This window comes from Nelumbo nucifera, chromosome 7 (assembly GCF_055504915.1).
Source record: "Nelumbo nucifera cultivar China Antique chromosome 7, China Antique-T2T, whole genome shotgun sequence".
Classification (NCBI taxonomy): Eukaryota; Viridiplantae; Streptophyta; class Magnoliopsida; order Proteales; family Nelumbonaceae; genus Nelumbo; species Nelumbo nucifera.
In genome coordinates this window covers 30752599-30767734 of record NC_142655.1, presented here as the reverse complement: position 1 = coordinate 30767734, position 15136 = coordinate 30752599, and the positions used below count along the sequence as shown (strand labels likewise).

Here is a 15136-nt window from a genome sequence, read left to right as displayed (position 1 = left end):
TTGATGTCATAAATAATAAAACTTAAACAAAGATAAAAACACAAAAATGTTACAAAAATAAATAAATTTTGTAGAAATCATTTGGGCACATTTGTGATATCATATATTCATTAAACAAAAATAAATTTTATACATAATAATTATTTTTGCACAGATATACACAATTTTTCACCATATCCAAAGTGTATCTTAAAATTGCTTTTCATATACTCTTTGCATTTCCGATATTTTGAACTTGACACAACCCCAACCAACATAAAGCCAACTAAATATTCCTAATTATCTAATCAATCTGCATATTCTTGTTGATACAAGAACACCATAATAAAAGTTTGTTGTTTTACAGGCGTAATATTTACTATTTCAACAGTTCAACCATTGGGTGATCCCCAAAGAAAGTTTAATTAATAAGGCCTCCAAAGCTAAATCAGTAAATCCATCCTTTAAACACATACAATATAAGCTCTAAGTTATCTGTGCCATGATCAAATGGTTCAGTGATAAATGCATTTCACAAAGCACCCTACTGCTAAAATATGAAACAAACTTTCACCTTTGTCCATGTATCATGTTGCAGAAAACTCCCATTGGCATTACACACAGGAGTATTACAAGGGTAACACGCCACTGGTTCTTTTCCAAGAATACAGGGCAGCGATACATAAGATGTACAAAACCAAAAACAAGCATTGTTTTGGGACAACAAATCAGATTGTAATACTGATACAAGAAAAGAATTACAGGGATATCTGTTGGGCCAACATACACCCGCTAATTTGATATTGGCAATATCACCTGTCTTGTGATATGGAGGGAGGAATCACCACTTCATTGATTTCAATACCGGCAGTCTTTGACTTGAGATATGAACGGGCTAAATCCAACATCAACTCCACTTCTTTCTTATACTGCAATATAAAGTAATGAACTTTCAGACGTGCATAATCACTTCATCTTCAGGGAAAATAGATGTCAAAATCTGAGATCTGTGATGTAGAGCATTTAAAGTCCATAAAATCAAAATCAGAAAGTTACAGTTTTGCCAGACATGTACAGACCTCATTGATAGCTCCTGCTTTAATCTTGGATTGCATCACACACCATTTTTTGAAATGTGCACCTGTAAAGATAGAGAAATATCCCATTAAATGATATAGCTTGAGGATTTGATGTGTTTCTTTTTACCAAAAGCATGAAAAACCGTGGCTTGAGTCTGAGAACAACCACTTTATACAGCAAAAACAACAAAAAAAAAAATCCAAAGGTTAGGTCCTTATCCAGTCTACCCCTCCCAACACCCCAGACAGCCAGGACCACCATTAGGTAATGGCCCATTTCTATTATTATTGTTATTGTTGGCTGAAAAATGTGCAACAATATCAAAAAGCATTTTATTAAGATTTCAAATACATTAGACCTTCCTACTCTGGTGAATAAGGCGATAACAAAAGAAAAACACAACAAACACAGCTTATATATATATATACCAAGGAGAGGAGAAGAAAAGAAGGTGAGAGATAGAAAAGTGGTTCAAGAGAATGGAATGAACTTCCTGCCAGTTGACTGATTCACTATTTATATGTTTAAATGCATAGAAAAAAAACTACTTTGCCCTTAATGAAGTGGGACAGAATTTAAGCTACTCTTATAATGTAAAAGTAAAGAGATCAAACTGCACCTGGTCTCACATCTTTCAACACTCTCCCTCAATCTGGAACACGAATATCATACAGCCCCAGCTTGAATGTGATTCAATCTTACCCGGTTCAGAGTTCTAAATACATCCTACCCATTGACTTTCAGACCTAAAAAAGGTAGTAGAAATAGCTTATCAAGTAGCTTTTCCCTCACAATGTGACGGTTAACTACTATATGCTTGTTCTTTTACGATTGATTGGGTTGGAATCAATGTGAATAACATCCTAATTGTCACAATACAACTTTAGATGTGTTGGAAACAAGATACTTAATTTATTCAAGGAGATGTTAGAGCTAAATCAACACTACTAACAACCACATCTTGCTTCTTGTTTTTTCACATAACAAAATTCCCTCTAACGAAGGAAATATATCCTGTAGGCTGTAGTAGATATCCTTTCAGTGATATACCCAATGCAGTATGCATCTTTCTAACCCTCAACTACTAGGTGACCATTTGCCTTGTACAATAAGCATTGTCCAGGAGTACCCTTATTGGATTATCCTGATCACAACCTAGTAATATTGAACCTAAGGGCTTCGCATAAACTAGTTTACTACACTCACTACAAACAAGATACATGGTTTCGTAATTACCAGATAATTTAGTTTGCCAACAAGTCTTCTATATCTTCTAGGATCATCACAGAGCTTATCCTAATTATTACTCAACTTGGGGATCCTTGGGAGACTGTTGGCATGGTACTCAACAAACTATCCTCTTCAAATATATTTAAGACATAGTTTGATGCATGTGCATGCAAAGATGGTATTATAGGAATTGCTTAAGCCTCTCTATCCCATATGAGACTCACTCCTTGTAATAATGATATCTTCAAACATAGACCACTGACATGGACTTCCTATCCATTGTGTTAGGTGCTGCCTAACTCTGGATTCGTTTGAGGGAACCAACTGAGAGAGAGGAGAGAGAGAGAGAGAAAGAGACGTGTTGAAGGAACACCTCATACTTGCACTGCTGACACTTTTTTTTTTGACAAGTAAAATGGAAATTTATTATAAAGGAAAAAGCAATATAACCTAGAGAGGTGTTGAGGGAACACCTCCATACAGTGCTAAGATACAGCAGGCACACTGTTGACAAACATGACACATGGAGATGTATTTACTTATGGAATTTAGCATACCCCTCCAATAAAATTGCGAAGACACCCACTTATATGTGTGCAGAACTCCTGAATAGCCGCCCAAAGGTGTCGCATGAAAGTAATCCAGTGATGGGCCCAAGAGGGCTGAATCCGTTGGCATTAGGCAACAGCACTATACCTTTATAGTACAGAACAGACTGAACATCCAGGTTTGGAATCTGGGTTCCGAAGTAATTGCTCCTTGATTAACTGAAGTTCCTTACTATTGGCCGCCTCATCTCGTAATTGGTACCACAACACTGTAGTGGGTTGCTGGAACCTGTGCAACTGAAGTAGGCTAGTGTTAGTGGAGGGGTATTTCGGTCTTTGTACCTGTGAGATTGCTGAGTTGTTTTATTATGTTAGTTCAAGTGCCTCTTACTTAAATAAGGGCACTGATGTCTTTTCCTATCACATTAATAATATAATAACAGGTCTGGCTGAAAGTAGGGTTCGATTTTTTCCTAATTTTGAACCAGACCTTTTCTCTCTTTCTTCCTCTTTCTTCCTTCTTCTTGCTTGCTTGCTTTACTTGACTGGTAACAGACAAACAGACTTCTACGGCAGGCTGAACTTTAACATGGTATCAGAGCCAAATTAAACAAATTGGACTTGCCTAGAATTCTGTCTTCTGCGCATTCGACCTAGGTTTTTCTTTGATTTCTCAGCCGTCGATTGGAGATTGGAAAAAGGGCTGAAAAGGAGTGATCGCCCTCTTCCCTTGGAGGTGTCTATGCCTCCAGTTGTATCAAGTGTGGTCGGTTGCTGTGTTTTCTCAGCCCTCCCCTAATTAATGTAGGGCTGGTACGTGTGGTGCAGTGGGTGTTTTCTTTCTTCGTGTGGTTGTCCTTCAGGCGATGAGGTAAGGAGTTTCTTTTATGTATAATTTCTCTTATGAAGCGCATAAGAGGTATGGTACAGATCGTATGGAGGGGTTTCAGGTTGTAGTGTGCTAGGGTTTATGCTAGGGTTTATGCTGGTTTGTGTGTGATTCGAAGGGCAGTGGTGTTCACATAGTGGTGAAACTTCAGGTAGTTGTAGAGTAGGATCTGTGGTGTTGCAAGTGCAACTTTCAGCACTTATTATTGTTGAAATCAGTGTGCAGAATTCGGTGAAGTGTCCGTGTACAGTGTGTAGTGTGCAGAATTCAGTGATAAAAGAATTCAGCAATAGGAGATAACAGTGATAGTAAACCTAATGTGATGATATCTACGGACTACCTGAATGTCCAAATGACCTCCATTAAACTGAATGGGGAGAATTATGTCCCTTGGGCTAAGTCTGTAGAGGTTTTTCTGAAGGCAAAGAAGAAGGTGAAGCACATAAGAGAGGAGAAACCCTCCACTACTTCTCATGAATACGAAGACTGGGAACAAGAAGATGCACAAATCATCACGTGGTTATGGAACAGTATGGAACCCAGAATTAGTGTGAACTTCATGTTTCTTGACACGGCCAAAGAGGTGTGGGATCATGCTAAGAAATTGTATTCTGGTCAGGACAATACAACCAGGGTATATCAACTGTATCAGGAATACTTCAATCTGCAACAGGGCAATCAAAGTCTTGAGGAGTACTATGCCAGTATGAGAAACATCCGTAATGAGTTGAATGTCTATCACCCTCTCACTCCTGATGTCAAGATTCAACAACAACAGAGGGAGCAGCTTGATGTGACTCGGTTTCTGGTGGGGCTGAAATCCGAGTATGAACCAGTACGAGCCCAGATACTAGGAGGATCAGCCCTTCCATCCTTAGAGGAGGTGTTTGCTCAACTTCGGAGGACTTCCATTGGATCTATGGAAATACCCCTTCACTAACAGATAGCAAATACTGGTTTGGGCTGATGTGACAGAGCATTTGTGACCTGATTTGTTGCGCCTGGTTGATATTCAATAGCGTAGTTGAAGCCCATTAGCTTTGAAACCCAATGCTGCTGGTCCTGAGAGAGGACATGTTGTTCCAAAAGGAACTTCAAGCTTTGGTGGTCAGTCCTGATCACGAACTTATGGCCCAATAAGTAAGAATGCCAATGCTGAACAGATAACACTACCACCATCAATTCCCGGTTGTAGACGGAAGAGTAGTCTTGAGTGGGAGACAAGGCCTTGCTAAAGAAAGCAAGGGGCTGTCCTCGCATCAACACTGTCCCGCCCAAAGTGTCATACTCGACCACAAAGGGCTTGTTGAAATCAGGTAAAGTCAAGGTTGGTGGGGATGACACAAATGCTCTTAAGGCTTCAAATGCGGCCTGGGCCTTGTCAGTCCAAAGAAAGGAGTCCTTCAGTAGAGCTGTCAGTGGGGCTGCGATTAAACCATAGTTTTTAATGAAATGACAGTAGTAACCCGTCAGTCCTAGGAAAGCCCGGAGCTCCTTGATGTTACTTGGAGCTGGCCACTGTCGAATAGTAGATACTTTGTCTGGATCTGCTAATACCATTCTGTCTTCCACTACATGGCCCAAATAGAGTACATGGGTTTGCCCAAAAGAACATTTCGATTCTTTGGCATAAAACTGATTTTAAAAGAGAATATCTAGAGTAATCTGCAAATCCACTAGATGTTGGACTGTACACTAAAATGTCAAAAAAAAAAGACTAGTATAAAACGACGTAGATGGGGCCTGAACAAGTCATTCGTTAAGGCCTGAAAAGTTGTTGGGGCATTAGTGAGGCCAAATGGCATAACCCGGAATTCATAATGGCCATCATGAGTCCAGAAAGCTGTTTTTGGTATGTCAATTTCATGAATGCTAATTTGGTATGTCACTTTCATAATGGCCATCTTTCATCTTGACAAGGACAGGGGAAGAATGGAAGAGAATGGGCTATGACTGGGGTGAAGAAAATTTTTATATCCAACAATTCTTGAACCTGTTTTTCAGTCTTTTGTTTTTGAATATAGGGGTAACGGTAGGGCCTTACATTGGTTGGAAGCACATCCGGCACTAGAGGAATTCTGTGATCATGACTCCTTATTGGGGGCAGATTGGTTGGCTCCTTGAAAATTATGGCATACTACTGGAGAAGATCACTTAGCTACTGCTTATAATCTGTTTGATCCACTGTATCATGGGCCTTGGATAAGACCTGCTTGATTTAATCCCCAAATAATTGGCTAACTTGGGTCCTGTGCCTCTTTCAACATAGATGCTAAATTCATTGGGCAAGACATGCTAGCTGGATGCCCTTGCAAATGTACCTTTGTTCCCCCTACCATAAAATCCATAGACAAGCAAGCCCAATTGCATAGAACTGGCCTGAGTCGTTGCAACCGTTGAATTCCCAAAACAATACCAGCTCCACTTAGCTCCAGTGGGTATAGATCAACAACAAACTGCTGATCTTGGATATGCAACCCAATCCTGGTGCAGATCCCATCACATTGTAGTGAGGTCCCATTTGCTACATGGACCTTGAATGTGGCGGTACACTAAACTGGTAATCTCAATGGTCTAACCAGCACTGTAGTCACGATGTTTAGAGTGCGCTACCACTGTCAATGGGAAATTACATGTGGCGTCTCCAAACAGATGTAAATCAGTCCTCTAATATCAAGATTAAACTTAGTGATTAGCAGAATGGAACAGATCTGAATAACTGTATAAGAGAGGAAGATGGCGGAGAGAAGAGGTAAGAGAAGAAGAAGTCGAATCAATCACCCTTCTCCTCTAACCCTATTTTTATTAATCTCTGAAAAATTGATGATGACAAGTATACCCTTAAGTGGGCGGCCAGCTTGGCAGTTACATAAAGAAAATAAAATAAGAACAAATAACAGGCCCATTAAGTGAGGCCCATCAACATAAAATAAAAGATAAAATAAAGGATATCACACGAAAGGCTGTTAGGGCCCATTCGGCCCAGTCTCTTTACACAAACAAGACCTGACACCCTCATAATTTGAGGCAAAGAAAGGCCAACTAAGGCCTGCAATGAAATTTCAGGTTGTATCCAACTTTGTTCTTCTTGTGTTGCCGATCTGTCCTCTTGTAGCATCCCACCTCCTTCCTCATCGACCTGGAGGATAAAAGCCTGTTGAGACTTGCATTTGTGGCTGGAACGGAACCTCTCTTTGCAGTTGTAGCAAAGATCTTTTCCTCTGCAGTTTTGCATCTCAGCCCGTGAATGGAATAACAGGGCTTGGGCCTAAGTTACTTGGTGGTTTGCCCAAGATGCTTTCTTCTTTGTTGGATGCTTGCCCATCTGGCCATACAACAATGAAAGGCTTGTTCATTTGCTACCATGGGCTATTCACATGCCTTGCCCAAGTTATCTTCTCTTCTTGGATATAGGTAAGGGCTACTGCATCCATAACAGTGGAGGTCCGCATTGCCTTGATCTCCAACTATGTCTCCTCTCGGAGTCCTCCCACAAACACCCCTACTAGTGCCTTTTCTGGCCACCCCTGTACCCTTATTTCAAGCCATTCAAACTCTAATTGATAATTGCGGACAATTCCTACTTGTTTTTATCTTCGTGAGGATCTCATCAAAAATCTTCATAGCCTAAAGCCACAAATCGAACACATAGGGCATCAGTGAAATCTAATCACAAGAGACGAGGGTGCCCTTGGAGGTACAACTGGCGATCCTTCCAAATGTATTGCCACCAACGACACTCTATCTGGACTAGAGATTTCATTATACTCATAGAATCTTTCCCCTTGTATATCCAAGGGATTGGGTCTCCCCTAGAGAAGATCAGAAATATTACTTTGTATTCCTTTCCAATGCCAAATTGCCTCTTCGACTACTTCCTTGGTTACCCCCTTCTTGGTCGATTTCTTTGTCTTCGAAAGGTTGGTTCCGTTCCAATCTAGGCAAGATAGCAGCCATGTTGTCCTTGATTTCTCGCACATTACTGGAGACTTGATGAAGCTCAACCTCCACCTAATCAACGTATGCCTCCATTGACGTAGCTCTGGTGTTGGGCATCTGGCTCTGATACCAAACTGTTAGGTGCTGCCTAACTCGAGGTTCGTCTGAGGGAACCAACCTCCGGAGGTATGAGAGAGAGAGAGAGGGATATTTGAATGAATCCAGTCCCCTTTCTTCTTCCTTCTTCTAGTATTTATTGCTCAGGTAAACTGTTAAAAATTGTTATAAGTTTGTTACATTGTTCTAACGACACACCCGCTTGGTCAAATTGCTTGCTGACGTGTCTTTCTTCTGTTGTAAACCTGATACGTGGGCTGGCTATTCTCATACATGGATCTTGGCTCACCACCGATCTTTGTCTTAACACATTGTATCCCAACTAAAGACAAAGTGACCAACCCTACACTGCTTCAAGCCAGTTCCTTACTACCCTACTAAAGCAACCAAACCAGGCCTTGGACATTTATTTCAGACCATATGCAACATTTATAGTCTACACACCCTTTTCTCCTTCCTGTTAGTAACAAAACCATGAAGTTTCTCTAAATATACCTCTTCATGCATATCACCATGGAGTAAGGTATTTTTAATTGATGCTAGAACAATGGTCAAGGGAAATTAGCAACAAAGAAAAATAATAACTCATAGATATGCAATTTTTTTGATAGATAACAAAAAAAAAACTGTTATTAAAAGAACAAAAAGAAATGTACAAAATTAAAAGGCCAAGCTATAATCAGTAACAATATGGGCCTATAAACCCTTTTAAGTTGTTCCTCAATATGACTCTCTGATGCAGGATCCAAAGAGTCAATGCTTGAATTTCCAAGCTTTTAATGTATTTCTATATTTTGGACAGTAAGGGTATTTCAGTCATTTTAACTAGTGTTTAGGAAACCGGACTGGACTAGTTGGTTGGACCAGTTAAACTGTAACCTAGGGCCTTAGCCGGTAGGTCACACCCCAATAATGCCATTTGTTAAAAAAATGGTGAAAACCAGCTGATCAGCCACTTTAACCAGAAAAAGGTGAACCAATCCCGGTTTTATGAAATCGTTCAGGCCATTAAATAATTGAAATTTTACAACGTGTTTGACAAGACTTGAACCCATGACCTCTTATTTTCATATATTGCTTAATTACCACTAATCCACCTCTTTACTTGTGTTATTTAATGACTCTTTATTGTAAATATTGCTTTATTACACATATTTTAAAGAAAATGTAAATTAAGAGACTTGAACCCTAGTAATTTTCTTTAAAAATTAAGAAATTTTCCATTCATCCACCATATTTTAGTATATAAAAACTTGTAGAATATATTATATATAGTATTTATATGACCCATAGTATATATACATATATGCCACATCATCACGCTTTGACCTCCGCTCAACCCAGTCTGAACCTCTGATCCGTGAGCCTCTCCCTTCTCCAGTTCGATGCCTTATCTGGTTGTTTGAACAGTGATTTTAACATGCGTCTTTGGAGTCCAGACACATATATAGGATATATTGTTCCCTACTAACCTAAAGACAAAATATATCCTAGACAGACCCATATCCCCCCTTTTTCTAGACCACCCAATGCCAAACCTTGAGCTTAAGCCATCATCAATGCAGCCACATGAAAAGATTGGATTATACACAAACTCTGAAAGAATATATTAAATCAGAATTTTTGTCTTCAACATTCATATAGCTCCATGTCATCAATGTGGGGGAAATGAAAAGAGATTCTACATCGAAATCAGTTTGTCCACCTATTGTTTAGGCTTATAAGAAATGGTTTCACAATTTTTTTCTTGCCATAGAAAAATAATTCATAAGCCATCTGATTTGGATTTCAGAGATATTCCAATTTATGATTTGAATTATGAACCCCAAGGGTTTCAATTTGAATCTTTTTTTCTTTTTTTTTTTGCAAAAGTCTTGATGAATTTTATTTGAATCCTATGATTTGATTCATGACTTGTATGATACATGCAATTTGAATCAATTCAATTAAAAATTAGTTCTCTGCTTTGTCATTTCTTTGTTTATTTTAGGGTTCATTTGGGAAGGATGAAGCTTTGATTGATGTGCTTTCACTAATTTGGGCTTTCCAGGTGGGACCCATCTGTAAAGTTAGAAGCCCCTACATGAATGCCATCCCAAACAGGCACTAAGTTTTGTCAAGGGAGACTTGTTTTAAATCCCTTAATAGAAAATGATTTATTTAGGTTATTTAAAGACTCCTTAGAAACCATATAGAGTTTTTTTTTTCATCATATATATTTAAAAGAGACATTTTTATGTCCAACATTTGACTTCAAGAGCAAACTTGATAACATCATCTTAGGCTTCTAATGTAAAAGTGGTAAATTGTATTGTTTTAGGTGAATACATGATAGATATGAATTACAAATAGGGTAAATTCACTTCTCTATATAGAGTTAGATTTTGAGAAAATCACAAGTTCATAAAAAACAGAAAATATCTTATGATTTACTACATGATTCATGATTTGATTCAATTCAACTTTCTCCATGATTATGATACCATCAAAATTTTGAAAACATTGGGCACCGGCACTAATGTATTTTCCTGATAATGACTGCAGGAGTTCCATTTAACAGAATATAAACAAAAACAAAATTACCTAATCAAAGATACACATGGAAAAATCATTTTAGAAATTTTGGTTGATAGAGAAGATCATAACAAGCAAAACTCATTGATACCACCCCAGCACATGGAGTTGAGAGAGCATCAAATGATAGCAGAGGAGTTAAAAGAAACAATCCAAGGATCAGAAGCTTACCCAGGCACAAAGAATAAGGGAAAGTTAAGGATTAGAAGCTTACCCACTTTTATATCTAGATTACAGGAGGTTTCAGAGTTGGTCTGCAAGGACCACTTGCAGTGGACCTGAAACAAGAATAACATTTTCTAGTCATTTTTATATTAGAAGGGGAAAAGAAACAATCCAAGTAAAGAATCATTTATCTTGCAGAGAAGATGTCATCATGCTATCTAAATAATGAGATATTATTGTATCAGATTAAAGACAAATTCTCTCCTAAGCATGACTTTACATTTTATCCAAGAAGCAGGCATGGTAAGCACCATTTTATGAATTTCCAAAGGCTTAAATTGCCAACATGTTTTTTCGATGGATAACTTGAATAATTAAATTGGTTTATGGAAAAAATGTAGGTACTTACAAGAAAGATTGTGTAAGTAGCCCCAAAGTTACATTAGGGAGACAATCTCCATTCCCCATGAAACCCACTTTTTATTGCACAAAGTTCTCTTGCTTCTTATGGCAGACCCCCAATACATTTGATCCCTGTTGGCTCCTTGTCTTTCTAGGGCATCTGCCATACCATTGACTGTTCTCTGTATGATTAGAAAGTGGCTCTCAGTCTCAGCTTCCTTTCTAGAAATGTTACCATTCTCATAGCGTGCCTGTAGCACCAAGGTCGTTGGGTATAGTTTTCTATCCACCCAATGATAGTTTGTGTATCACCCACCACAATCATGTCAGTATAGTTCAGTCTCTTCCCTAGATTTAGCTGATGGAACACTGCCATCAGCTCCATCTTAATCGAATAACCTTGACCTACAGGGCCTCAATAGTTAGTCACTAATACATTATCATTCTGGAATGAAAGAAGAAGGAGAGAAGAGAAGAGAAGAAAGTTTGCAAGATATTAGCGGCACCACCCTACTTGGCTTATATATTAGGGTGCCCAAATATAATGGGGATATTACAGGAATACCCCTGATTACAACTTAACAGAAAAGAAAATAAAATAGGCCCACTAATGATCCATTACAAACTAATAACAGTCCAGGCCCTTCAGGAATAGGAGGGGTGCTGAGAGATAAAGACAGCAATATCTTAGCTTTATTCTCTGGCTCTGTGGGTATAGGAGACTCAGATTGCAGATCAGTTAGGAGTTCAGAATTTGCTTATTGAAGGAGATTCCAAAGTTGTTGTGGGATGGTTAAAGAATCCAGATTCAATTATTTGGTGCTACAGGGACAGTATGAGAAAAGTTAAGTGGTATTCAAGGAACATGATTGTTAATTCTCAGTGGGTGGGTAGAACAGCTAATGCCATAGCGGATGGGTTAGCTAAGCAAGGGGTATCAAGGGAACGTCTATTCTGGGCAGCTCTGTAATTTTTTTTCTGAGCTCAATGTAATACTTTGCTGTTGGTAAGGAGAGGTAGCAGCTCGTGCCTCTCCTCGGGCATCTGTTTTTGTAGCATCATCTTATTATATCTGAATAAATTACCATTCATTTATCAAAAAAAAAAAACAGTCCTAACAACACTCCCCCTTAAGCTGGGCTGTATATATCTATCATTCCCAACTTGGTACAGATGTCCAAATGTTGGGTACCTAAAACACCCTTGGTGAAGATGTCACCCAACTTATCCATAGAATTTACATAAGGAATCCAGATTTCACGAGCTTCAAGATTCTCACAAATGAAATGTTTAATGACTTCGATATGCTTTGTTCTTTCATGCATCACAGGATCGTGGGCTATATTGATTGCTGCCTTGTTGTCACAATACAATGACATTGGACTGTGAACTTCAACACCCAACTCCTTTAACATATTCTTTAACCACAAAATTTCTGCAATTCCATGTGCCAAGGCCTATATTCTGCTTCTGCAGTTGACCTAGCAACCACCGTTTGTTTTTTACTTCTCTAAGTTACCAAAAACGAAGGTGCAATAACCTATAGTAGATCTCCTATCATCAACTGCGCTGGCCCAATCAGCATTAGTGAAGGCTTCTACCTTTGAATGGCCATGCTTGGAAAAGAGGATACTTTTACAAGGAAACCTTTTCAAGTACTTCAGAACATGCTCTCTGGTTGCAAGATGAGTAGCCCTAGAGGCATGCATATACTGGCTCAACACCCCAACAGCATAAGCAATGTCGGGCCTAGTCATGGATAAATACAACAATCTCCCAATAAGCGAACTGCCTTACATCAGAGAGAGGTTCACTACATTCTTCACCAAGCTTATGGTTACTATCAATTGGAGTATCTGTAGGCTTGACTCCAAGCTTACCAATGTCCTGTAGAAGATCTAGGATGTACTTCTGAGAAATAAAGATGCCCCTTTGTCTGATCTCGCAACTTCAATTCCAAGAGAGTACGTTAAAGGACCTAGATCTTTGACATCAAACTGAGCCCCCAAGAATCTCTTACTCCCAATTTCCCGTAATGACAATGCCATCCACATAAACTAAAAGAACAGCCAGATAATCTTGATCCCCTTTTCTCTTAACAAAGTATGATCACTCTGACTCTGTTTGAAACAAACCCGCTTGACTTCATTATTAAATCTACCAAACCAGGCCCTTGGATGCTGTTTTAGACAGTATAACAACTTCTTGAGAAGACAAACTTTGCCTTTTGTTTCCTCTTAAGTAAAACTTGGAGGTTGAACATATAAATCTCCTTCTCAAGGTCACCATTTAGGAAAGCATTTTTTAACATCTAACTAGTGCAATCCCCAATCAAATATTGTAGCAAGGGAAAGGAGGACACAAATGGAGATCATTTTGAAAACAAGAGCAAAAGTTTCTGTGTAGTCAACTCCATATGTTTGGGAGAAACCCTTGGCCACCAACCTTGTCTTATATCTTTCCATTGAGCCATCGACACAATAGTTAACAGCAAACACCCACTTGCATCCCACAGGTTTTTTACCCTTAGGAAGGTCCACCAAATCCCACATGCAATTCTTATGAAGAGCATCAAGCTCCGTTAGCATTGCATTTTTCCACTTAAGAGCATCAAGCTCCTCTAGCATTCTCATGAAGAGCATCAAGGCCTCTGCAACAAACTTAGGAACAGGTACAGTAGAGATGGAAGATAGAAAAGAATTATAAGGAGATAAGTTGCTATAAGTGGTAAAATGACTAATGGGATGCTTAGTTGTGCATGAACGGATACCTTTTCCACTTAAGAGCATCAAGCTCACATGCAATTCTTATGAAGAGCATCAAGCTCCTCTAGCATTGCATTTTTCCACTTAAGAGCATCAAGCTCCTCTAGCATTCTCATGAAGAGCATCAAGGCCTCTGCAACAAACTTAGGAACAGATACAGTAGAGATGGAAGATAGAAAAGAATGATAAGGAGATAAGTTGCTATAAGTGGTAAAATGACTAATGGGATGCTTAGTTGTGCATGAACGGATACCTTTTCGAACAACTATAGGGAGACCAAGGTCACGAGTAGGATCGAAAGAAGCGGCATTACCTAGTTTTGAAGGAAATGCACTACTCTTCAGGTTTTTCTCCTGAGAATCTGCCAGTACAAGGGGAGTAGCCTCAAGTTCCACTTTATCTAGTCACACATGCTGATCCAAAGGACAAGAATGAAATCTAGAGAGAGTACACACGATAGACTGGAGCATGGACAAGAGAATGAGAACGACACGAAGCAAGGGAATCGAAGATTGGGGTGTGGAGGTGGGAATAAGAATTCACTTCTCCTCAAAACTACTATTCTCCCCTTGAGGAGAAGCAAGAAAGAATGGTTAACACTTATATCCCTTTTGAGTGGTGGGATATCCTAGAAAATACAATAGAATGTAGATCAAGTTCAGCATGAGACGGAGACAAATCTTAAACAAAACACCAATGTCCTAAAGTACAAATCGGGATGGAAAACAATGGGGGCTTAGGAAACAAGAGTTGGTGTGGGGCCTTGAACTTGAGAACACAAGTAGGCATACAATTTGATAAGAAATGCAGCTACCAACACAACATCAACCCAGAATCTCCTAGGTACATGCATATTGTTAGCCCAGTGGAGGAGAAGACCCAGGCGAAGCAAGTCAGACCCAACGGGCCATGCGTCAGTCCAGAACACCACACGAATCACGCGGGTGGCACCACCCATTACGTTCGTATATACCCGACACCCACGTATTGAAAAGTAATCATAGACTGTGAAAATGCTCAGAATCGGTTACAGGTGGTTAGCTAGCCATTTACAATATAGGCCAATGAACGAATGCATGAAGGGTAGTGACGAATCATTGAGATTTCTCTTCCTCTCCCTTTATCTCTCTCACACTCTCTCTCTCTTTCTTCTCTCTCTCGTCTTCTACCTCTGGTCCATTTTAGGAGGGTGAGCTCCCTCGAACCAGCTCATCGGTGATAGAATAGCAGCGGGACTTATCAATTGGTATCAGAGCCTTGCTACGATGCCAACCACCAGGGCCTCGTCTGCAGAAGAGAGGATTGAGCGCTTAGAAGGAGAAGTTTGACAGACCACCAATGAGCTGAGAGAAATCAAGGAGACCCTCTCAGCACTGGTAGGCCAGTTCGAACGAATGTCATCAGCTCCCAGATCCACAGAGGTTGAAGGATATAGCAGCAGCGGCGTT

General features: G+C 39.5%; 1 protein-coding gene across 2 annotated transcripts in view; it reads right to left on the bottom strand.

Annotated features, from left to right (window-relative positions):
- Positions 1-527: 527 nt before the first annotated feature.
- The window catches only part of LOC104598232 (C2 domain-containing protein / GRAM domain-containing protein), a 115759-nt gene continuing 101150 nt past the window's right edge, over positions 528-15136 (bottom strand). For both annotated transcript variants that reach the window (XM_010260175.3, XM_010260174.3), the window contains 3 exons: positions 10571-10634; positions 1059-1120; positions 528-908 (listed from right to left, as the gene is read on the bottom strand). In XM_010260175.3, coding sequence (XP_010258477.1) covers positions 792-908; positions 1059-1120; positions 10571-10634 — 243 coding nt within the window. In that variant the 3' untranslated portion in view covers positions 528-791. The remainder of the gene's footprint in view (positions 909-1058; positions 1121-10570; positions 10635-15136) is intronic.